Source organism: Nilaparvata lugens, chromosome 1, assembly GCF_014356525.2.
Source record: "Nilaparvata lugens isolate BPH chromosome 1, ASM1435652v1, whole genome shotgun sequence".
NCBI classification, from domain to species: domain Eukaryota; kingdom Metazoa; phylum Arthropoda; class Insecta; order Hemiptera; family Delphacidae; genus Nilaparvata; species Nilaparvata lugens.
The window spans coordinates 11,442,304-11,470,032 of NC_052504.1; the positions used below are offsets into that span (position 1 = coordinate 11,442,304).

Below are 27,729 nucleotides of genomic sequence, written 5' to 3' on the forward strand. Positions count from 1 at the left end.
TATATATATATATATATATATATATATATATATATATATATATATATATATATATATATATATATATATATATATATATATATATATATATATATATATATATATATATATATATATATATATATATATATATATATATATATATATATATATATATATATATATATATATATATATATATATATATATATATATATATATATATATATATATATATATATATATATATATATATATATATATATATATATATATATATATATATATATATATATATATATATATATATATATATATATATATATATATATATATATATATATATATATATATATATATATATATATATATATATATATATATATATATATATATATATATATATATATATATATATATATATATATATATATATATATATATATATATATATATATATATATATATATATATATATATATATATATATATATATATATATATATATATATATATATATATATATATATATATATATATATATATATATATATATATATATATATATATATATATATATATATATATATATATATATATATATATATATATATATATATATATATATATATATATATATATATATATATATATATATATATATATATATAAGTTATTTTTACTTTCCTTGCCCTATTATCATAGGTGAGGAAAGTATTGCATTCCGAAAAAAATTAAGGTACACAAATTTCTGAATTTCTATACATTTCAAGGTCCCCCCAGTCCAAGAAAATGATTTTTTGGTATTGGTCTGTATATATGTGTGTGTAAGTGTGTCTGTGTATACGATATCTCATCTCCCAATCAACGGAATGACTTGAAATTTGGAACTTAAGGTCTTTCCCCTACAAGTATCCGACACGAATAATTTCGATCAAATGCAATTCAAGATGGCGGCAAAAATGATGCCAAAAGCAGGGTTTTTCGCGATTTTCTCAAAAACGGCTCCAACGATTTTGATCAAATTTATACCTAGTCATTCATGAGCTCTATCAAGTCCCATATCTTTAAAAATTTCAGGAGCTCCGCCCCATCTATGTAAAGTGTGATTTTAGATTCCCAATTATCAGGCTTCAGATACAATTGAAAAAAAAAATAAAGGGAAAATATTGAGCATGAAAATCTCTACAATTGATGTTCAGTAACATTTTCACCTAAAATTGAAAATAAGCTCGAGATTAGAGAAAATAAGATTATTCAATTGCAAACTGTTGGCAACTGTTGATTCTATTAAATCATTCACTATGAGGAGATAGCAGACCTCTTGTGTATCCAACGTTATTGTCCTGTCACCAGCTGGCTCAGATATTTGAATAGTAAACTTGAGATGTGCATGAACACTAGCGTCAGGTGATCAATTTTCATAACGGCAAGGAAAGTTGTATGAGTGCGCCACACCAGATTTTTTGAAATTGTAGGGTGAAGTGTCCATTGAAAATGAATGGGAACACATTACAACATTATATTGATAATACTTATTTGTACAAATCGTAATGTTTTGTGATATTGGATTGTTTGCTATTTTCGGAACTGTAGGGCGAAGTGGATGAGAAGCGCCAGTCGATCCCAGCAGTGTTGTCGTTGAAGACCTCAGTAGAGGAGGTGGGGGCTCTCGAGCCAGCCGTCTCAGGGTGGTACACCGTCAACGAGCTTCTCGTCGACATGGGGTTGGCGCTGCCCGACTCTCACATGTAAGTACTCAAATTAACCCACAGTTTGATACCGATTAAATGCTGTATTTCAATCTAGATGGATGGATTTTGGTTGCTCTAAACAAATATTTCAAATGATAATTCAATTTAAATTCATTTAATCATCAGAAAATGTAGCCTACATTTTACAATACATTCCCCTGAACAAGTCCGTGTTTAGAGGGGGTGCCAATACAACAATAGGTACAGTACAAGAAAATAATTTGAATTGAGTTTATGTCGCCAAAATTATACATGATTGTAACATTTTAAACAGGGCACAACAATGCTTGCAGCGCTAACATAACAACAGTTTAAAATAAAACCAGAGACATCATGAAATTTGGAGTAATATATAAAAATTTTATAATAATAGTAATAAATCTTATCATTTTCAAAGATTGTTATTTATCAATTATATACATTTTTAGACTATATAGTTGACATTTGAGTAAAAAGAAGAAGGTGGCTTTCTTAAAGGCTGATTAAACTCAGGATTAAAATGCTTTTAATTACGATTAGTTGGCACCATTGTAACCGAGACTCAAAAAACTGGTTGCACAAAAGTAAAAATCGAAAAATAACGCCGATTAAAGTAATTGACATGAGAGATTTTTAACTGCTCATTCACGGGGAATTATATCTAGCGCTGGTTAGATATTTACTGATGTCTTCCAATTAGGTTTTGGTGAAAAAACCGACGAAATTCATAGTATCAGCTTAATATATTAATGAATTTCATCAGTTAATAAAATGAAGAACTGTAATTAGTTGATATTAGCATTCAAAATTTGATTATTTTTGACTCCTATAGAGGGTTTTCACATTCATGTTATTAGTCTGTTTGCCCGAGCAAACAAATAAAAAAATCTCAAAGGCCGTTGCACATAGTAACTGGTGGACGTATTCAGACAGACGGAGAGAAAAATCCCTCCTGAGGTTATCGATAGTTGCCGCAGACGTCCGTCGGTATTCGTATGTCTTCATGGAGACATTTGATTTTTCCTCCGTCTGCCTACAGACGTCCGTCCGTTGCCGAGTGCGTTGGCCTTTAGATGGGCTAGAAAACCATAGTATGATGAGCGTAGAAAGTGATTTTTGTAGTACAAAACTAAAATAAGATCGACGTTTCAAAGTCAGTGGAAGAAATGATAGTTGGGCCTTGTTGCCAGTATTCCGTCTCCACCGCCTTCTACAGTAGATAGCTGTGATTCAATTCATACCGGTATATATGATATAATAATAATGTATCATATAAAACTTATTAGACTAAATTCAAAAAACAGAAGAAGTTAATTTTCTCAAAAATTGATATTTGGAGGTCATTTTATCTTCATTTAACTAACGATCCCATGAGGAATTTATTCTCAATATTACTTGAATTTATCTCTTACATAATTTGAAATGATCTATCTTAAAAATTCAAACTTAATGCACTCATATCTCGAAAAGGAGTAAACAGAAGAACATTTTTTTCTGAGAAATTTTTTTATTGTGATGACTTGGAAAATATCACTAGTGAAGAGCAGCAATATTATTATTGGAGTTGAATTAAAAAAGATTAAAAATGAGCTCATTTCATTCATTAGAACTAGGTTTGAGCTTTCAGTACTCTGTATCTAAGCAAATAATAAATGTTCTTCTTATAAGTACACAATTAATTTATTTTCCAATAGGTATATTTCTCACTTAAGTATTTTGATACTTGAAATATTAATTACACTGATATACGGTACTTGAAACTTTATGATGGCATTATCGCCGAAACTAGTTGTGTCGAAAATGAATCAATTAAAGAGTAGCCCACTAGAATTTCTTTGTAAATAATATATTATATTGTATTGCAACCTTTTTTTCAGTCAAGACCGATTATTCAAACAACAAACTCTGCTAGAATCTTTAATGGGCACCAAGAATATTTCTCCCAAAGGCGATACAACAACAGCAAAACATGCTGACGAAAAATCTGAAGGATCTGTGAGTATTTTTCAATTTTTTTTTATTTTATCTTCAACTATGAAGGTCAGTTCACATTTTTATTTTTCCGATTTTAATAGCCGCATTCAAACAAAATTTTGTAAATATTCTTCGAATTAATTGCTGAATTTTTCTCTCATTTGTAAATTTTACTTGATAATTTCATCTTTTTTTCAATTTCATAGTTGAGAAATCATTGTTTTCAATCATTAAACATCCAATGGCTTTTCATGTACTTTACCAAATATTAGACTATAAGCTTCACTTTTTTGGCTTCAGTTTTAATAATTTTATGATGCAACACATCCTGCCCACAGGCTTCGGCCCATGCATGGAACTATTATGTATGTTGTTTTGTTTATATCATTACTGTATTTGTGAAATAAATAATGAAGTTCTCCAAATACTCTTATAAAAGTATTTTTAGTAATAATATCACTATGTAAGTGAATAACTATCGCATAAAACTATTATTCCTAAAAGCTCTTGCAACATCTTACTCTACAATCGACAGTTTCGCGTCAGGAAAAGTAGATTTTTAGTAATAATATCACTATGTAAGTGAATAACTATCGCATAAAACTATTATTCCTAAAAGCTCTTGCAACATCTTACTCTACAATCGACAGTTTCGCGTCAGGAAAAGTAGATTGACAAATCAGGCAATATCAGACGTTGTAAGCATCCTTTGGGCATTGGATGGGTCACGTGGGGTAGATGGCTTTTATCCAAAGCCTATGACCATTTCAATCAGCTGTGAACGTTTGTGCTCAGAGCTTTTCGTAGTCGATTTTATTTTGCGTGTGACGTCAAACTTTTCCGGTTTCAATCTCTTATACATTTATGATGAACTATAATTGTACTTATCCTATTTTTCCTGTGGAGAAATACTATTGCCAGCTTCCCTTGGAAGGAAATGTGATTTCATTAAAGGAGATTTAGTTTAAATAAAATATGAATCTCAGTAACCTTTTAAATTATTTTATCACAACATGTTTCGGACATTAATGCCATCGTCAAATGAGATTCATATTTTATTTATATTAAAAGTAGCCCTAGAGAAAAGAGATTTAGTTTATATCTCCTGTAATGTAGCCGATTATTTGACATGCATTTTCACAATCCGAGAGCATCCATTGTTTAAAAATTAAAAGTGTCGACGACGGTAAAAATTCATGTCAAGTGAAATCGGACTGAAAAATGTTTGCCTCTTGGCAGTCGGTTACGAGGACGGGACCTGGAACTATCTACAGTAGATAATCGGGCCCGGCTCTACCCATCTGTTTCGAGACACCATTTTCCTGGTCCAGTAAGTTACTAATATTATTATCATCATTGTTATATATTATTCATCGATTTTCATTGAAGGCAAATCCTGTAATTATTCTATTGTTTGTTTAAGAAAGTTTTGTTAATATTCTATTCAAGTTTTCAGTTTCAATTTTTATTTAAATCGATCACTTAGCTCTCCAAAATATTATCTGTTTTGTTTATTCTTTTAAAGTTCCTTTCTCATGGGTTATAGAGTTAGATCAATTTAGCCTCTCGCAAGGCAAGCGATTCCCCCATTATAAATTGTTACCATAATGTCTAGCTAATTTTATTAAGTCACATTTGAATTAGTTGATCATTCTCACAACCCTATAATACCAGCTAAATACCTATCATACATAAGATACCCCCAATATTACCAATAATTATAACCCCATTACACTCCCACAAGGGAACGTGTATAAGAAATTTAAACCGGGAAAGTATGGCGTCACACAGAATAAAATCGACCTTGAAAAGTTCATGGCCATGAATAAGCGAAGCATCAAACTATTTTGAATCTCATTTGGCAGTGAGGCACCAAGCCAAGTTAGGATGACAAGTAAGGTTTTGCATTTTATTTATTCTTTTTTTACGAAGAATCACAGATTAGAGGAGGAAAACTAAGGATATCTTGTACCATTTCTCTCCCAAATTTAGATTAGGACTGGTGCTCAACCCTATACTTGAAAGCATGTTTATTTTCATATTTTTAAAAAATAATAAGGAATTCAAAAATCACTTCTCTTATATAAGCTACTTTAAAGTTTTAAAATGTTGTAAATAAAAAGGGTACTACAAGTTTTATATTGTTTTAAGGAATTCATATAATTCATGTCAATTTGATGACAGGTAAAGAGTGAATCTGAAACGTCTTCATCATTACTGTCCTCGGGAGCTATTTCTAAGAAGAAGAAGGAAAGCAAGAATAAGAAGCAAGCTAGTCAGTATGTGACTCCGGACATTTCGGACTGGCTACCACCTGAACCACTGCATTCGCTCAAGTTTGACACATCGGCATCCTATGTCGATATGGACGCTAACATCTACATTCAGGATACTACGAGTAAGTGAACAACGTTTTTTAATCTTCCATTCAATCATTCAATTTCACGGGGGATCATTATTAATTCTAAACTATTTTAGCGGTTTAAATTGGTATAGAAAAGTCAATTGTCAACAGTTACCAAATTGAGTACTTGCTAATATAATCAGCTAAACTTATCAGTGCAGAAACTTACTGAGACTCCAGTATGCACTTCTAACTAAACACATACAGTAATTAGCTTTTGATAGACATGATCCTTATTTATCATTGAAAAATATGTACGCAACCCTGCTTTCGTATACAATTACCTGTACACAGTTGGAGATTGTTTTGTGAACCCCTTCCGTACGATGAAGAAGTTATGTTAGGTATTCTGAGCTTACTCGAAATTGAATTCTAAATTCTAGAATAGGGTTAGATCACTCCACTTTTTTGAAAGGATGATCTGCTTCTAAGTCCTATCAAGTATATAATTTTAGTTGGCACTAGATTCATTCAGTCTTCAAACTGGCTGTGATAAATACTTATGGACTTTATTTATCTTACTCAAACTTGAATTATAATTTCAGTTATTATAAACTTGAATTAATGATAAATCAATATATTGAGTGTAGTCAATGTAAATTATTAGTGATAAATCTAACAACAAAAATTTGTAGTGAAGTTGGTTGATCTCCTTATTCGCATATTTTCTTTTCAAACTTATCACAAATCTTATGAATTTTCTTAATTTTTTTATTGCTATCTTTTGAATTGTTGTATATTTTTCTATTTTGAATTGTATTGTGTTTGTGAGAAATTAATTTTATTAATGTTTACCAGTTACAAGTAGATATTATAATTTAATGACACTGCCAATGCCATCTGTTGGTAGCGCATGGCGAGAAAACTGTAAGGACCAGGGTCCGTCTCGTCGTGCACAATTAATACTCCCATTTGAAATACATGAAAACCGGAAGTTATCGGAAAGTGACCACTTTTGGGACGGGTATTGCGAGTGAACTTGGCCATAAAATAAAAAAATCTTCAAGTTTTCTATGCCTTGACTTTTTTGGGCTCAAATTGATATCAGTTGCTTTTATTTACACTGTTCGTAAAACGATATTTCTTCAACATAGAAAATGTCAGGGAATTCCACGTTCTCAGTGCAGTGCAGCGAAAACTAAATAATAATTAACGCCTTTATTGATTGCAATAGAAATACAGGAAATGCATGAAAAATAGATAACAATAAATAAATAACTTTTCATAGTCATTCATTTTTCACTCTTTAATTTTTCGCTGGCTCATTTCCCAGGTCAATTGTTGACATTTGGGTAGGTTGGCAATTTCAAATATTTGAACTCCCTGACCATTGCGTATCTGTAGCTTCACGCCTGCCTGCAGTAGGCTCCCACAGCTCTCCAATTCTCGCCGTTCAGGTAGGGCTGCAGTTCGTCTTGCAGCGAAAACTATTTTTCGGTGCTTGAAATCCGTTGAATAATTTGTTTATTTGTTCACATTTAGGCTACTGGTTCACTCCACAATCAGCTAACTCCAGTAGGTCATTCATGATCAGGATTCTTATCGCTCTTGAATTCTCATCTTTTCTTATGAAGATCTTCCCATCTTGAACTTTAAAATGTTTTATAATAGCGTTGATGTGTGTATGCTTAGGTACGGACAACACTACGTATAATCAGCAATGTGTAACATATTGGATAATAGTATTTTGTTGTGTTTGAAATGGGTTGACTGATAGAGTTGATGTCTGTATTACTGTATGCTTTGGTTAGGTTACCATCTTGGTTGAACTATTTCGATATGTTTGAAATGGGTTGACTGATAGAGTTGATGTCTGTATTACTGTATGCTTTGGTTAGGTTACCATCTTGGTTGAACTATTTCGATATGTTTGAAATGGGTTGACTGATAGAGTTGATGTCTGTATTACTGTATGCTTTGGTTAAGTTACCATCTTGGTTGAACTATTTCGATATGTTTGAAATGGGTTGACTGATAGAGTTGATGTCTGTATTACTGTATGCTTTGGTTAGGTTACCATCTTGGTTGAACTATTTCGATATGTGTATGCTTAGGTGCGGACACACTGCGCATAATCGGCGCTACGCTGCAGACCAAATACGAGAACTCGCGTCCCTCGCCGCACGACTCGTTCTGGAGCGCCGGCCAGCTGTGCGTGGCCAAGTACCACGCCGACCAAAAGTGGTACCGCGGCAAGGTGATGGAGGTGCTCGCCGACAACCGCTACCGGGTGGTCATGGTCGACTATGGCAACGTGGAGGAGGTGAAGGCAGCAGACATGCGCAAGAACCTGCTCATGACTCAGGTGCCCCGCCAGTGTCATCCATGCGCCTTGAAGCGTGTCAAACCGGTAAGCTGTCATCTCGTCCTGGGGTCGTCCAATGAGCGATTATGGGAAATGTCGTCCAGTGTGCGACGCATTGTTTTGAATAACAATAAGGATAGGCAGCCGCTATGGATGGGAGGATATGCTTCATTAAATGAAATTAAATAACTGATTGAAAACTAGTTATTTTTAATTTGATTGATTATCAGGTTGAAAACATGAAATGGAATACTCATTTGCAGTAGTGTTGCTAATTATTCACTTGAAGAAATGCAGATAATCTTTAAAACTTGTTGAAATTGTAACGAAATTTCACGTTATGTTATTTAAATCATATCAAATGCAGATGAATTTGAACAGTTAGAACCCAAATACCGTTCCTTCTTTGCTTAACAACTGATTACTTTTTCATGGGAGGAGGTCGATACTGATTCAATCATTATCATCTAATGCGGGTTCACACATCCACACTTCGGCGAGTCACTGCTAAGTGCTTGCCGAATGACGCATGTCTGGAGCCGCCTTAAGACTATTCATTTATCGCTTGTGCCCTTTTCTCATTGTTCTTCTTGACAATAGAACCCTTCACCAGGGTTACCGTCGCACGTTTAACTAATTTTCATATCGTCACTCATTGGACATCGCACATTGGACACGTAACTAGTACACCAGTACTATCGTTATAAAATATCTTTATTGTAGACATTTTGATTATATCGAAGATGACCTGGAACTAATATACTGAAAATGAGACTGAACTAACTATAGTAAGGTCCACGTTATAATAGCAGTGGAGAAATATAGGAGCAGCCTTGCCGATTCTCTGCCTTGTCACTGCCTTCTATAGAGCATAGCTGATACCGGCATTTCTGATTTAATATTGACTGTTCATTCTTGTTTTAAATGATCAATTATATTTGATTTGTCTAGAAATAAATTAAATGATTAAATAATAAAAGTTCATAAATATTTTGTTAATTAATTATACTTCTACTATAGGGGTATTCACAATGTTGTTTTAGCCAGCTAAAGTGCTATTTGATAACTCTGGATTGTGAACGCCCAATCTAAAACCATCTGCTATTAGCTAACTGCAGTAGCGATCTAAGCGGATAATTTGTGTAACTCAAAGTTAGTTTGAAAAAGTAAGATCATAAACATATGGCTGCCGCTTTAACAGAGATAGCTAGTTAGCGGACTCAAACCTGCGCTATCTGCCATCTCGTCTGTTATTTTTTTTCTAACGTACCACCATAGCATTGAGTTAACACAGACTTAGCAAATAGCTGGAGATAGCGAATAGCTCGACTTAGCCAGCTAACTCCAACATTGTGAATACCCCTATTGTTAAAAACTATCTAGAAACGTCACGGTGTTGGAAAAAGATAGTGCTATCTGCTTTTTCGAATGATTAGAGGACACAATAAGAGTGAGAATGGGTGAGATACCTTCAACCACTACCAAATATTATGCCAAGAGTATGAAACAATACTTTTTCCAGCTAGTTTTTTCATGAACCACTCCAATAACTTACAGACAAGGATAGCAACACCAATGTTCATCAAATCCTGTCATTATAACGTGCACCTCACTGTAGTCAACTAACTAACTAGCTGATAATTAGAATAGAATTTAAATATACTTGAACTCAACGCTATAGTGAGGTCCACGTTATTAGAGTTGGAGAAATGCCGTAATAGTTGCATTATCTAGTTGAAACGTCACATACTTTTCTACTGCGAGTAACCTATCTTGTTGTCTTTTGAATTATATTTTTAAAAATATTTACTTGTAGCTTTCAGATGACGGAAAATGGCCTACTACGGTATTGGATCAGATATATGGGTATGTAGTCGATCGGCAGTGTGCGGTTGAGCTGGCGGGCACTTGTGGTGATTATTCGGTGAGTCATTATGATTTAATCAACTTGCAATCAAATACTAATCAAAATTAATTAATTGATTCAAATGTTATTGTCACCTTTATATAATGAACAAAATTAACACATTTTTTATATGTGAATTGATATGAAAAATATAGGTTTCATTCCTGTCCTCTTTAAGAGACTTTTGTATTATTGATCAAAAAATTATGTTATTTGTACGTATGTCAACAAAATTTAATTATTTATTAAATAGCTTACTTAAACGGACTGGATATATGACAAGGGATTATTCCAATGATGATCCTGAAAATGGAATGGATACTGATTGATACGTCTTGAAAGCCATACGCTAAATAATAATAATTATTTATTCTGTGGAAATATTAAGGCATTCGCCCAAATCTGTTTCAAACCCTTATTTAGAATAAATAGGCCAGAAGTAATGTTTAGCTATTTTTTCAATGAACTCATAATTTTCAGTCAGATCAAAATAACTATGTACTAGAACTTAGTTTAGTTTATAGTCGAAATAAAGATAGTGATTATATATTACTATAGATAAACAATAGCGTTAGTAGATATCCCATGGTATAGGGTATTTATGTCGCAACTTTTACTGTTATCTCAAGCCGATTACTGTCAATTATTGACGATTTTTACTGTTTTGACCGGGTAAAAGTGTATAAACGGCACAATATGAGAGACTATCAGCGTCACAGTTTTTTGGGGAAGAAATACGTGGACTATCGGCTTGAGATAACAGTAAAAGTTGCGACATAAACGCCCTATACCATGGGATATCTACTCAAGCTATTGTTTCTCTATGGTATCACTTATTTCCTATTGTTGTTATTCTAAACATGGTCGAAATGACTATCATCTAAAACTGTAGATCTCTCTTAGTGATGATAACGATTTTGTGTTAACATATTAAATGATACTTTTTTCTTCATACATATAGTATTATTGTATGTTTATCAAATATTGTAAACATTGTTTCGCAATTCTTATCTTGAAGTCGAAACTACAAATAATTACGGTTATAAATTTTACTGTTAACCTTATCTTAGAAAATATCACTCATCATTAATAATCATTAAAATTGGGGGAAAAGAAATCAGGTTAATCTTGAGCTACAGTACTTCATTCCCGAATTTTCATAAAATGACGATGTCCGAAAAATGGTTTGGTCTTATCTTTCACATCATTTCCAGTCAAAAATATTTATACAAACCACAGTTTTTAGTTCATAATTATTTTGAAATAATTATAAGTTGATTGAAAAAATAGGCTAGCTCTACATAACCTCGGCACTATTAATTCTGAAGGTTATCATTCATATGTGCGATTTCTAATATGCGCGAGTATTTCAACTTTTCGTTATTATTTGTGTTATTATCAAAACATTTAGAATAGATTTAACATAATTGCCATTCAAGAGCCAAAACCTAAACTCCCTAACCTTTCATTTTACCTTTAAAACCTAATTGAACAGAACCTTTTAGATTGAATTTGTAGAGTGAATATTGATGTTGTGGAACTTTAGAACCTTTTAGTTCATACACTATACAAATTGAAATCTCGCAGATCTGAGGCACTCCCATCTTGAATCAGGGTATGAAGCAGATTTGGGCAAATGCCTAATTCCTTTTTTCAAGTAAAAGATGTTTTTTAAGGGTAGGCCTACTATTTTTAATAAGAAAAGTATCCCTTGTTATCTACACTATAATAAAGGAAAGAACTGGCTTATACACGTACGGGATAGGAAAATTATGTTTGACGCATCATCGCGTCTGAACTAATGGACTGATTATCTTGAAATTTTGTGTATAGATTCTTAATTAACCGAGGATGGTTACAGGCCTTTTTTCAATTCTTCAAGTTTTCTGTTTCAGTTTGTCAAGTTTGAAATAGACCCTAGCGGAGCTTGGGTTACTTGCTAGTTAATAATAAACTAGAATTGTATTTACATGTTTATATGTTTTTCTATTTCTAATGGTATGTGGTTTGTGGACAGGTTGTAGACATAGAAGTGTTACCGGGCGAGAGTCTAATCGGTCTGCTGATCAGACTGAACTGCGCAGTGTTGACTGACACAAATGGAAATGCCAGAGATGATGATGATGACAGTAGCTCATCGAGCAGCAGCTGCAGCAGCGAAGAGGTGCTGATTGAGAAGGAAATAGAGGCTGCGACAACTGATGACTCGGACGCCAAGAAGTCTGCCGTCTCAACAAAAAGCTCCGACGACCAGGAAAGCGAGACTATGGCCAACCAGGTGAGGATCTGCGAAACGATCCCCCCGACTTTTGCCGATCTCACTATTGAGGGGCCCAACCCAAACCCGGCCGCCCTGAAGAGCTCTTGGCTGGATATTATGGAAGAGGAGCAAAATAAGGTCAGTTTCAAACATACACTAAGTGTTAACTGACTTCACTGTTGTGAAGTCAACCTCCTTTAAATCATTAATATTTGCCTCCATTCCTCGAATCAGATTGTTTCAGTAGTTGAAATGTCATAGTTACATTATTAATTGCATTATATACATTAAGGGCCGGTTTCCGAGCTCAGCATTAAGGTGAGTTCTAGACTTTGAACAGCTGGAGTCAGAAAATTGGGGCGTAGTCGCAGTAAATAGTTGCAGCATAATAAATCTTTATTTTCTCATTTCCATAATTGGAAACGTTTTTCCTTGACGAAATGAAACATTCCTAAATAATTCAAAATAGCTGTAACTTTAAACTATTCTCTCTCTATTTTATTTTGTGTTTAATTTTCTAGGTTTTTAGAAATTTAATTTAAACGTGACTTTGACTATGACTACGTCTACGCCCCTATTCGGAAAGCCAATTTTCTGACACCAGCTGGTTAAAGTCTAGAACTTAGCTAAATCCCGAGTTTGGAAACCGGCCTTAAGTGTTAGAATAGTCAACTACTTAATTAGGCATTATTGGTTTTTGGTGAAAATTAAAAATTCTTCTTCTGTTAAATCAAGTATTGGTTATGAGCAAGGTCTATAGAAAGAGGTCAAGACAAGCGGTCATTTTCTTGCTGCTAGTCTGAACTGACGTGTTATTAGTACAAATAATATATCCTTGCATTATTTATTATAGTATAAATAGTGAAGTATATTTTGACATAGTAACATTATATGGAATAGACATATTGAGTCTTGCTCCAAAATGTACATTGGTGTCATGATCTCTATCTATAGACCTTGGCTATGAACCTTTACTGATCTGCACTCTGTCGGATAGTGATCAGGATTTAATTCGTCAATTAGGCTTCAATTCAACACGTTAATTATAGGAGGAAAGTATAATTATATTGGAAGCTTATTTATTATTTGATGTAGATTTACTGTGGATATTGTTTGTATTCAGTAGTTGAAGAATCAACTTCAGTATCAAAAAGTAAGGATGCAATGAACAGTTTTATAATTTAAAATTGAAGTTATTCAATCCATTTGATTGTTGGATTTCTTAATATTTCGATATCAAATTAGATTATTTACACATGAGAGAGAGTGGAAATGTTATAAATTATAGAAAATTAAGGCTGGTCGCTTACAGTTGAACGAGCATGCACCTACACAGTCGACTTACCTTGTTTTGTCATTAAAGCTGTCAAAAAACCTATCCTTCTCGTGTTGAATTGTGGCCCAATTGAAATTTATTTTAAAAAAAACCCCTTTACCTTATCTATCTTCATCTTGAACTCCACCATCTTGCGCTACCTGACCCTCCAACTACGTGCTCATAGCGAATAATCGATTAACTGTAAATGTGACAATTTTGTAAATAAAACTGCATGGAAATATCAGCTGTGGTTTGAAGTAAAGGGAAGCAAATAAATTATTTACTTAAAACTGGGTTTTTAATGGTTTCAATGAATTCACTGCCTACTGTTGAAAAGTTGTTAATTTCATTGAAAATCAATTACTGCATGTCACTATTCTGTGAAATCGTGAATGAACCATTTTTTGTGATTGACCAACTTGATATATTTTTAAATTAGAATCCGATTATCCTATTGATATTTAATAATTTCTCAATTGTTTTATTTTTACAGGCTCTCATGGATCAATACAGAGTAATTGAGCCAAGATATAAGCCACTAGTAATTCCGCCTCATATTGAAGAAATTGAAGTTGAAGCCACTGCCATTATATCTGCTACAACATTCTTCTTCGGTCTTGTAACTGAAACAGCAGATGTCAAGGTAACCTCTAATTGCTGTTTTCTTCAATCTCTTCATCAGAAATTACTGATCAATGCTACTGTTATTTAAAAAGAGTATTTGTACCATGTACTTTTGTGCAATAAATGATTGGATTTGAGTGAATGAATCAGTTTCATTTCGCTTTCTATATGTAGATCAAGAAAAATTCATCTCGGTGTTCATTTATCAGGGTTCCTCTCATTTCCTAGGAGATTCATAGGTAATAATAATTATTATTATTATTATTATACCGGGTGAACCACGAAGAGGTTTACACGTTTAATTTTATATTACGTGCCCATTCTTGCACCGATTTTTTTTTTTAATTTTACACAGTCTACAAAGTAGGCTCTGAAAATATTCTGGGAAAATTTCAGCTCCCTAACCTTCGTAGAAACAAAATGGCAGCATATTGAAAATGTTACCAATTCGCTTACTACTTTCATGAGTTATTATCTTATTTGTTTACTACATTGCAGTAGTATTGCCTCATTTGATGGTACCAGAAATGGATCAAGCAATCTTCCAACAAGATGGTGCCCAACCTCATTTCGCAAATCATGTTAAGCAATTACTAAATGACAAACTTCATGGCCGTCGGATTGGTCGTGGAAGTGATTTTTTAGATTGGTCTCCCCGACCAAATTTAACTGTTTTGACTTCTTTTTATGGGGTTACTTGAAGGAGAAAGTTTATACCTTTAAAATTCAATAATTTTGCTTATAAATTCATAATAAATTATGTGGAACTAGAACGATCAATAGAAGAGGAACTTCTCCGGATACCGTGGAGTTTCATTGTAAGAGCTTACTAATAATTTCTTATAAGCGCTGTTATCAGTGTGTTGTTGTGAATGGGTTTCAATTTCAATAATTTTGGACTTTTAAGGTTTTTTATTAGGCATTGTTCTAATTGTTTTATTCAAAAGTTATATTGCCCTAAAGTGCAACAATAAAAATATTTTATAAAACCAAAAACACCTTTCTAATGCTTTTAAAGTATCGTTTTCCAATGTGCCGCCATTTTGTTTCTACAAAGGTTAGGGAGTTGAAATTTCCCCAGAATATTTCTAGAACCTACTTAGTAAACTGTGTAAAATTGAAAATGTTTGGTGCATGAATGGGCACGTAATATAAAATCAAACGTGTAAACCTCTTCGTGGGACACCCGGTATATTGATAATACTCCATCTATTTTTGATTAGCTCTAACATATTTCAAAACTAATCCCACTTGATGAGATTTATCTTTTTTATTTCAGATGAAAAGAGTTGAATTCACAAAAATGCAAGCAGAAATGCAGGAAATCGCTCAGGACCTTCCGCTCATAGAAATGCCAACTGAAAGTAAGGGCTATTCTTTCATCATCTAAATAATTATATAAATCAATAGTTTTCCAGAAGGAATAATGGCTGACTAAAAACTAATCATATTCCAATTCCAAACTTCAATTTTCTAAATTATTTGATTTGAAACTGTAAACTATTCGAAACTATGCCAAATAACGTCTATAACGATTTTCTTTTGTTTCTGGGTGTTAATGTGCTGGATATGACAAATTCATTTTTTTAGTTTTTGACATTATTCATTTTTGAAAATGATAAATTCAACATTTAGGGCCTGTTTCCGAGCTCGGGATTCTGCTAAGTTCTAGACTTTAAACAGCTGGAGTCAGAAAATTGGCTTTCCGAAACTGGGCGTAGTCGTAGTCATTGTCTTAGTCACGTCTAAAAAATTTCGAAAAACTAGAAAATTGAACACAAAATAAAATGAAGAAAAAATAGTGTAAAGTTTCAGCTATTTTAAATTATTCAGGAATGTTTAATTTCAAGGAAAAACGTTTCCAATCATATAAATGAGAAAATAAAGCTTGTTAAAACTGCGACTACGCTCCGTTTCGGAAAGCCAATTTTATGACTCCATTTGTTTAAAGTCTAGAACTTAGCTAAATACCGAGCTCGAAAACAGGCCCTAAGAGTCAAGATTTATATGAAGATTCATGTATGAAAAAACTACAGGAAAGAATAATACATTTGAAAAGTACTTAACAATAGAGGTTGCAGAAGCGTAATTTCTGGTTTTCAAAATTTGATTTTAATCATTATTCACAAAAATTTCATTCAATGTTTACAATGCAGATAGGAACATTAAGATTAGTTTTGTTCATTTCTAAGATTAAATCATGTAGGTGATATCCCCTATTCTTGATACAAGTGCACTAACTACACCGATTTTTGGAATTTTTATGGTACTTGCAAGGGCTACGTAGATTAAATATAAATGTAATCATGTTGTTCTAAATTTGCCAGTTTATGAATTATTGATCAAATCTTGAAAGATCATTTGTGTGCTCCACTGTGTCGTATGATCAATTTGTCTATTTCTAAGGGTATATTTCCTGACTCCTTGAAAATCTCAATTATCAATCCAATTTTTAAATCCGGGAAAAGAGACAATCTAGATAATTATAGACCAATTTCGAAACTGTCTACACCGGAAAAAATATTTGAAAGATATCTACTCACAAACTTAAATAAATATCTGTCTGAAAACGATATTCTGTCCAATGCCCAGTATGGTTTTCAAAAAGGAAAATGTACAGAAATACTTTTATCAAATTTTTCACATAAAATCAATACTTTCCTGAATAACAGATATCATGTGTTAGCCATATTTATAGATTACTCAAAAGCATTTGATACCCTTAACCATAAAATATTGTTAGAAGACCTCAATAGTATAGGAATAACTGGCAACAGACTTAGATTATTTGAGAGTTATTTGAAGGATAGATATTTTAAAGTTAAAATTGACGACAACCACAGTGATTTGATCAGAACTGATGATCTTGGAGTCCCTCAAGGAAGTATACTGGGTCCAGTTCTCTATAATATCTATGTTAATTCCATATCAAGTGTAATAAGACATGGAGAAATTTTTATGTATGCTGATGACACGGCTCTACTAGTCGCGCATAGAGATCCAAGGGCGGCGGAGCAATTACTCCAATCAGATTTCAATCGAATTCTCAGATGGTCTCATGATAGAAACTTGGTAATTAACAAGAAAAAAACAGTGTTAATGCATTCCAAATCACCCCATATTAGATGTGAAGGAACTCCAAAAATCTTTTTTCACAACTGTAAGTGCCTCTTCACTAACTCTTTTGAAAACTGTAGTTGTCCAGCTCTGTCTTTGGTCAGTGATACACGTTACCTTGGAATAATGATAGATTGTAGCATGAGATGGCATTCTCAAATTGACAATATATCCAAGAAACTCCAGGCATTAAGCGCTAAAATATTTTATTTACGTAAAAACATCACTGTTGATTGCCTGTATTTAATTTATAAGTCGTTAGTAGAATCCATTATACGATATGGAGTTCAATCATGGGGCTGTGCTGCAAATTACTTATTATTGAGAGTAGAGAAAATACAGTTGAGGATCCTAAAAGTTATTTCGTCTAGAATACCCCATCTAAACTTAAATTTGAACAACCTTCAAACCCTACAAATTTTTTATCAAACTCTGACACCAAGAAATTTTTACACCTTCAAAATAATAGTATTTTTCAAAAATAATTTCCACTATAGACTTCTAGCTCCTCCTGCCCATTACAATTTCAGGTCACCAATAATATACCAAATTCCCCGGTTCAATAATATTTATGGAAAAAGATCTCTGCTCTACATAATACCTTTCCTTTTCAACAAACTACCCGCAAACATAAGAGACTACTCAAAAACAGATGTAATGATCTATGTAATAAACAATCCCAACTTGATTTCAACCCAGTGAAGTCGAAATGAGAATAAAACACAGTGATAATAGTACTCTAAATTCTGAAATAAACAATAAATATTTATTATCATTATTTGAATAATAATTTCTAATAGGCCTGCGTACGATGAATTTTCTCTTTCATCTTTCAAATAGCCTATTCCGCTGGTTTTAAATTATTATATATATGTTGTAAAGTCACTGCCGCCAGCCTGAACGACTAATAATTTAGTAATATTTATATTGTATAAAATACTTCCTACTTTATTCCTTCTTTTATTCCTTTTAGTTCTTAATTAACTCCTTATTTATCATGCTTATAATAATGTTATTTATTAACTCTATTACTCTTACTTCTGATTATTATGTTCTTTTTTATTTTCTCATTATTATTGTAATTCCTTTTTTCATTTCTTGTATTCACGACAAATAGCCTAATTTTATTTTATTTGTACTTTATTTTAATTTAAAGTTGTGAAAATTTTGTTTTGATATGGCACCTGCTGAAAAACCCATGGGTTTAGCAGGACCCAACATTGTAAAATTATTTTCCAATAAAATTGATTGATTGATTGATTGAATCAATCAATCAATCTATTGATTGATAATTTTCCATAAAGTACATTAACGTTGAATATTTGCAATTTTTATAACAAATTTTGTCTGTCGTGGAATTTGATCAGAATTTTTCCACCCAGTAGCAAGTTTGCTGCAACGGAGTAAGAAGATTGTACCAAAGTTCAAACTCTACTTCTCATTGTACTTAAAATTAACAAATTTGGTATGTGAGGAGGAATCAATGAATAAATCTTGAATAGCAGGATACTTAGAATAAATAAAATTATAATGTGGTCAAGAGCTCTATAATGAGGTCCACTCTATAATGGCAGTGGGGAAGGATTGGAGAATAGCGTTCCCGATTCTCTACCTTGCCACTGCCATCTATAGAATGTAGCTGATACCGGTATATCTGATGTAAAATTAACTGTCTATTCTTGCTTAAAATAACCAATTATATTTTATAGGCTAGAAAATGAATTATCAATAATTAAATCATACATTTTTATTACAAAATATTATTATTATTATAAATTTAGATTACAGAATATCTTGTCTTAGTAAAGACGAAGTCACTTTTTCTATTGCGGCCCACATGAGCTCTTCGCTTGCGTGGATAATGGAAAGTTTGAGGATGATTTTTATGAGATCATCAAACGTCCATGCATCGGCGAGATTCGAACCCATGACCAGGTAGCGCTAGCAGACTAAAGGGAGTAACGCTTCAGTCTTTTCTGGCCGACTCTATGATCTGCCATTCATCCGATAGTCATAAACGTTTTTCTTCTTGAAAATCTAGAAATAAAATCAGAAATCAGGCTTTAATGTACATAACTTAGATACTAGGAGAATCTATCTGCATAATTTATCAATTTACAAAAGCACTTCATATCAAATGTTTGATTTGAATGTTTGATAATTGTAGTTCCGTTTTCTTGGAACTTCTCAACTTTTATCGCCAATAAACGTACTTATATAAAAACATGCTATTTTTTCAGAACAAGTTTGCTGTTCCAAGTTTCAACATGATGGCTATTGGTACAGAGCAGAAATTTTGAAAGTAAAAGACAAAACATGCATATTGAAATTTGTCGACTATGGAAATTGCGAATGCATCTCGATCAATGAGTAAGTTTAAACATTCTATGAATAATATAGTGCTATTAATCAACTTAGAATAAATAAATTGAGAATGTGGTCAATGTGATCTGCTAAAGACCAAGCTACCATAATCCATTATATGATAATCCACTATATCCATAGTCCACTGTATAATCGTCGTAGATTTTTTTCATCAGGAAATAATATCCAAATTCAACACGCAAATATACGGTGAAAAGGATGAAATAATTAGAATAAAAATCTCTATGGCTATTTCGTTCTGTTCAGATAAGATAAGAAATTCATTTACGCGTATGTAGAGTATGTTATCACATGAATAAATATACAGTTGAATATCGTCAAGTGAAAAATATAAATAGTCGACTGAATTTATCGTCAAATGAAAATATAATAGTCTTCTGTAAACTATTGGTAGTTGTAGCTCAGTGGTTGTGTCATTAACTTGGATACTACAAATGAAACTAAATGAAATGGCTAATTTGAGAACCTCATGAGTTCATGAAAATTTCGATAACGTAACTTAGGACCGGCTTCCGAGCTCGGGATTTAGCAAGTTCTAGACTTTAAACAGCTGGAGTCAGAAAATTGTCTTTCCGAAACGGGGCGTAGTCCACGTTTTAATCAAATTTCGATAAACTAGAAAATTGGACACAAAATAATATAAAGAGAAAATTGTGTAAAGTTTCAGGTATTTTGAATTATTTAGGAATATTTAATTTCGTCAAGGAAAAATGTTTCCAATAATTATAGAAATGAGAAATTAAAGATTATACTGCTGTGAATATTTACTGCGACTCCGTTTTGGAAAGCCAATTTTCTGACTCCAGCTGTTTAAAGTCTAGAACTTAGCTAAAACCCGAGCTCGTAAACCAGCCCATAATATTTGAAACTCTTGAGTAAGTAGACTAAATCCACTCTCTTGTAGGTTAATCTGCGCAATTCCGATAGAAAATAATGCTATCAAGCTATATAAATTACATACCATAATCCATAGATAATAATTCATTTTCCATTTTCTTTTCTTTAGTCATCCTATTTCATTCTACGTACAAAATAAAATTAATAATGATGCACCTTTGAAATGAATAACGACTTTTTGAACTTTGAAATGCACCTTCAATGAACTATCCATAGAAATGAATAATGAAGCTCTTTGAACTTTGAAATGCTGTTTAGTAGATTCTATAGTACATTTCTTGTTGCGAATCTAATGTAGAATCTATGGTTTTCGACAGGATTCACGAACTGAAGCCTGAGTGGCTGAATATTCCTATCCAAGGCGCCCTGATGACTCTGTACAATTTGCGTATGGCTCCCAACGTCGACGTCAAAGATTGCGCCAAAGCTCTCAACAAATGTATCTTTGATAAGACACTTACCGCCAAAATAAAGGTAATCCATTCATTCATTCGATGCTAACTGGGCAATGCTTAATACCAACACTATTTCAAAACCATCTGAAATTCCGTTGTTTGTCTCCCAATCATTGTTTTTATTCTGTGCATGTGTAAATTAAATAAATTGAATTAATCGAACTTCACGTTTATAGAAAAAGAGGTCTATAGTGAGGTCCACGTTATAATGGCACTGGAGAAAGATAGGAGAACAACGTATCCTCTGTCATGTCAATGCCTTCTGTAGACGGTAGCTGATACAGGTTTATTGATGTAATATTAACTGTTCATTCTCGTATAAAATAATCAGTTATATTTTATCAAACAAGAAATGATATTTTCCAATAATTTCATAATGAATTTTTATAATTGAGATGAAATATTTTGTCAATTAAATTAACTCTACATTGTTAAAAGACGATCTGGCAACAGAGCAAAGCGAGAAAGAGATAGCGCTATCCGCGTTGTTGAATGATAGACAAGGATAGCAATTGCTAATTAAACACTGCCATTATAACGTTGACCTCACTCTAGAACACATCTTGGATATTGGGCATAAACCAGTCAATGTAGACATGGAAAAGGGGGTGTGCCTTCAAAATATATTGAAGTTCTGATTTTTCAATAATATATTATTATATAATAAAGCTCTTTGCTCCCTTGAAGTTGAGGCCACTATTGAAAGTTTCAGAAACAATTGTAGTCCTGGAATCGATGGTCTAAGTAATATTGCACTAAAGAAAATAGCACATTTCATATCAAAGTCTCTCTCATTCATATTCAATTGATGTTTTGAAGAGGGATATTTTCCCAAAGCATATCAAAGCAGCGAAAATAAAACCTCTTTTCAAACAAGGTGACCCTACTAATCCCTGTAGCTATAGACCAATCAGCAATCTAGCTAAAATAATGGAAAAACTTATAAAGTCAAGAGTTATTTCTTCCTTAAATGAAAACGAAATGATAAACAGTAAACAATTTTGTTTCAAAAGTGGTAAAAGTACATCTGATGCTTTAATAATATTTGAATTCCCTCTCTGATAAAATAAATTCCAATATAAAAACTATTGCTGTCTTTCTAGATATCCGCAAAGCTTTTGACACAATACCACATAATACTTTGTTCAACAAACTTGAGTCCTATGGGCTTAGGGGGGTCCCCCTTGACTTATTTAAAAGCTACCTGAGTTACACATGGGAAAGAACCCAGTCCTTAACCATTATTAATGATCATTCCAGTGTCACAGACTTGACTTCGTATGGTCTTCCTCAGGGTACGGTGCTAACACCCATCCTCTTTATTCTCTATGTAAACGATCTTCTTAATTTAAAGGCTTCTAAATTCAACTATGTCATCCTTTGCAGATGATACTGCAGCTATTTTCCACGGTAAAACTTTGAATGAAGTTCACACCATAGCTGAACAAAACTTATTACAAATTAAAAATTGGCTAGATAGAAATACCCTATGTTTCAATATAGATAAAACTAGCTACATAATCTTCTCAGTAAATAAAATAGGGCAGCCTGTTGATAATGAAGAATTAAAGCTCCACTCAAGGTGCACTTCAAACCTAGGTATTTGTGATTGTCCCACTATAAAAAAGTCAATAATATTAAATACTTGGGTATCATAATAGATTATCATCTAAAGGATGTACATATTAAGTCCGTCTGAAGAAGAATTAGATATTTATCCTACAAATTCTATCAAATAAATAAAATTCTAAATAAGAAAAATTTAGAAGTGGTATATCATGCTCTAGTTGAATCAATTCTGCAGTATGGCATAGCTGTTTGGGGGAATGTTTCAACTGTCATATTGAGGAATTATTCGTGGCCCAAAAACTAATAATTGAAATTATTCTAAACAGACCTAGATTGTACCCTACCGAGATGGTTTTAGCGACTTTAAGGTAATGACAATACGACAATTATATATTAAAACCGTAATTGAATACTTGATAAAATAAATTCCAAAAAAAAAAAAATATATATATATATATATATATATATATATATATATATATATATATATATATAAATCCCTTTTCCTCGCACTTTAAATTCAATTGTAAATAATTATCATTCAAGACCCACTGCAAATAGATATGTCACATATCACACCAACATTGAATGTTTAAGGAAACAGTTGATCTATATAGGCACTAAAATAATAAACCTTATTCCGGACCACTTCCTCATAGACTCTAAGATTGATGGAAAAACTAAACTAGAAATAAAAACCTGGACATCAGTAACTTTTTCTTCCATATCGACGTATGAATCTCGAGATTTCTGCTCAAACTACTGTTTGCAAGGCCAATTCTTTTAGATACATTTGTTGAAAGTGGACTTGCTTACAATTTTTGCACATTTTTTTTCTCTTTTTTCCTACTTTCTTCTCCAATACTTCCCTTTTCTTCTCCTCTTCACTCTTCTTTCCTTACTTTTATACCCTCTACCTGCCTATTACATGGGAAACCATAGTAGGCTAGGTATTTTTCCTCCTTTCTTTCTTTTTAGCACACCCCGCCATGGAGCCTGTTTTTGTATTTCATTGGAAATTTCTTTTATTGTGATTTTTTTGTGTTTCGATTTATTTTATGTATATTGTATTGTGTTGATTGGAATAAAAATTGAATAAATAAAAAAATATATGTTGTTGGATACATAAAAGATATCCAGAACCAATTTTTGCATGAAAAATTCCTTGTGCTAAATACAGGGTATCCCAAAAATCACAAATTGTTTGTTCTTTTTCCATTTCTCAGCGATTTCCAACAAATCGATTCGTCGGACAACAAACCATTCTTATTTTTTTTAGCTATTGAAATGTTGAATAAAATTATATCTTTCTATCTTCGATGAGTACTGAGTTGAACTTTTTTAAATGAGTCAAATTAAAAAAAATAATTTTGATTAATTTTAGATTTTAATCAACAATTTATTCCGATTATCTATATTTCAACCTTCCTTTGAGCGTGATTTTGTTCTCTATAACCTGAGACTAATCAGACTTCTCTATCTCAGATAGATTTTGAGATAAACTTAATACACTTGGAAATTTTTAACTCTGATGAAGATTATCCACGTAATTTAGACCAAAACGTATATATGATTATTATTATGTCTCCTGGGCATAAGGAGATTACATTTTACAACACAAAATTATCCTCAGTGCAAAGCACGGGTTACCTGCTAGTTTTCAATAATTCGACCAATTTCAATGAGACGTGTTAATTAGAATGAGATCAGCTGAACTTAATTGGGATGTTTCTCTTCTTTTCAGAATTACAATCCTCTGCTTGTGGAAGTTTTTACACAAGATGGAAAATCAGTCAACGAAGAACTGACGTCTCAGCCATTCTACATGCAAATTGATTAGATTCAGATCTCCTACATCCATTTGAAGTGACCAAGTCCTAGTGTAATTATACGAGTCCTAGTGTATTAATATCAGTTAACTTCTATGAAAATAGATAAAATTTGAAGATGGCATTGAGCATTGTGAATTCTTGAAATTCTCATAGAAATCTCTTGGATTCTGTACGCCAGGTAATAATATCATTCTTTATGTGATTTGTTATAGTTGCCAATATTCATTTTAAGTTTTGTATAACTTACGCTATTACCAGTGTAAACCAAATAGTTCCAGTTATTTTTATCATAATTGACTCTATCCTTAATAGAGATGAGAATTAGAGATGTTTATAGTCAATAAGTAGAAGGAAAATCTTTTCGTTTACAGTTTATTCCTGGCCATATCGCCTTATTTAGTTTTTTTCTATTTCGTTTCTTTAGATTTTTTTATTAGGCCTATAGCAAAGTAATATTGTGTCTGGACTATTGCAAACTTTAAGAAATTCTCATAAACATGGTCTGCCTTCTAGAAAATATGAGATTTTTTTCATAATGTCTTTTGTAATTTGCTATTCTTCGTAATACAGTATTTCCTTTTCATATTTTGTATTAATTTTCATTCAATAAAATCATAATTTTTGTGTCAATTCTCTCTAGTCTTTGGAATCGAAATGTTGACTGGAAGAGGATTTTTACGCCTATTCCATTTTTATGAACCTGGTTTAGCACAAGTAAATTGTAGAGTAAAACGCAGGAAAACACCGTTCTAATTATAAAATAGTTGGATGAGATGTGATTTGTAAGATGTAATCACTTACTTGATTGATCTTCATAAACAGTAAGGGTATGATGACATTAGATGCTTGTATGTGCAAATGCACGTAGGATCATGTATGAGAAGAGAAAGCTCCCCCAACCCACAAGGGGCGTGGTTATGCATAACCAAGCGCGTATAGATGAGAAACAAATTCTGGAAAGATCCATTGAAACACGGTGTGGCTTATATGTAGCTGTACACTGAACGCAACCAGCAAGTGCACGCGTTCAGTGTGAGTGTTCCTATTGCTCTTTCCAGATTTTGTTTCTCATCTATACGCGCTTGGTTATGCATAACCACGCCCCTTGTGGGTTGGGGGAGCTTTGAGTCGAACATCGTACTCAATAATTTGTTGTAAACCAGAATACACCCGTATCCCTGCTTGTCGTAGGAGGCGACTAAAAGGGACCCCTCTCCAAAGCCATTCTTCCAAAACACTTCTTCTCCTTTGGAACTTTTCATTTATAGAATGGCACTGTGATGAATGGGATGTTAGTATAGGGAAAAACTCCTGGATTTTGTAAAGGACACAGGATTTTTTTTTCAATTCAATTCAAATTCAGGTACTGGTTTGCCTAACTAATGTACTTTGGAACACAATAATCTCCGGTTGATGTGTGGGGATCTTTGAACCTTTGGATCCTTGAATCCGTCCCTTCAAAAAGAATAATAATAATAACAATATGCATAACCACAGATTTAAGCCTGTTTATTTAGTCTATGGCATAACGCCGGTTACACATTAGGCGCTTTCTGCCGCGGCTGTAATTTCGCCGTCGCCGACGTTCGAGCAGTAGTCTATAGACTTGAATGGAAGCTTACACACTGGGCGGCAGAAACGCCGCGCGGCCATATTGCCGTTGGCGGCAGCTGTGCAGCCGTCCACTGCCACTGCGGCTGGCGGTGTTTTTGCCGCTCTTGTCTACGCAGTGGCGTACGTGACCAAATGGGCGTTTACACATTTGGCGGTTGTCTACCGTCGCCGCTGATCAGTCGTCTTTCCCAGTTGCTCCAAGTCAGAGGTCTTTGAAAATCAGCCTTTTAATTTGTGTCTTGTAAAGTTTGTGAGTTGTTTATAACATGTATTTATTGTTTTAAGTGTTTGTGGTTGACGAGTGTGAGAAATGAGTGAGTTAATAGACAATGAGTTGTTAATATCATTTGTAGAACAAAGGCCAGTTTTGTAGGACAAATCCCTTGACATATGATTTCCTTCGACGGTACAACAAAAGTGCTAAAAGTGTTGCCTTTCCATTTTGAGTGAACACTAAGGGCCGTTTGCACAGTATAAATTGCTAAACTCGATTAAGTTAATCGAGTTTAAGTTAATCTGAATGTTTAAACTTGAATCGGTTTTCTCAGTGCATTTACAAACCAAACGCCAGTTTAGCGTTAAGTTGGTAATAGAATGTCATTGTTTATAATATCAGAAAGGCTGATTTTTACAGGAAATTTGTTATTTGTTTACCAACCATCAGTAAATTGAGGTTATGTAGTGACTATTTTAGTATTTTCTTGTTCTTGTTCAAAATCCACAGAGCTGTTAGTAAGCTGTACGGTTATAAAAGTGAAAAGCGATCAAGAAATTCTAAACTTATGTTTAGTTGGCACCAGAAAATATATTTTAGAATGTAAGATAAAAAAGTTATTTTGTTACGCTTGAATCTACTACGGTCTTCCTCGTTTATTAGAAATCTCTCCAAAGTAATATTTATATCTCAGTTATGTGTTATTAAAAATATGTTTTCTAATCGAAGACCACTGTTTAAAATTGTCTCAATTTCTATCAAGTGGTTTATTCAATCAAAATACTAAATTGGCAGTTGCTGTACTCAAGCAAAACCGTTAAAATTATTCTCTATCCTAGAAATTTAAATTATTTGTTTTTTGCCCAATTTTTCTTAGTTTCAAAATTTCTTCGCAGTCATCTTTATCAATCGCATTAAAAACTTCTATCAGTTCCTCCATTGCAATTACTTTTACATTCAAAAAATAATGATTCACTATAACCTAAATTAATAATAATTATTATCGTCTACAGAAGCATTAAAAACAACCGTCGAAAAATAATTTACTATCAGCTGTTTCCCCATCAAATCTTTACAGATGTCAAGTTAAACCAAATTATTTGGTTTAAACCTCCTGCTTTGGAGGTTTAAACTTTCCTAGAG

The 27,729-nt window shown here is 32.7% G+C and overlaps 1 protein-coding gene across 1 annotated transcript; it reads left to right on the forward strand.

Moving 5' to 3' along the window:
- The first annotated feature begins 1,440 nt into the window (after positions 1-1,440).
- LOC111045460 (tudor domain-containing protein 1) lies at positions 1,441-25,388 on the forward strand. The gene is made up of 11 exons (XM_039429953.1): positions 1,441-1,730; positions 3,590-3,707; positions 5,871-6,084; positions 8,145-8,440; positions 10,212-10,319; positions 12,319-12,699; positions 14,373-14,522; positions 15,783-15,867; positions 19,861-19,990; positions 21,220-21,376; positions 24,671-25,388. The coding sequence occupies exons 1-11, from the start codon at positions 1,702-1,704 to the stop codon at positions 24,764-24,766; spliced, it is 1,764 nt and encodes a 587-aa protein (XP_039285887.1). The 5' UTR covers positions 1,441-1,701; the 3' UTR covers positions 24,767-25,388.
- Positions 25,389-27,729: the final 2,341 nt, after the last annotated feature.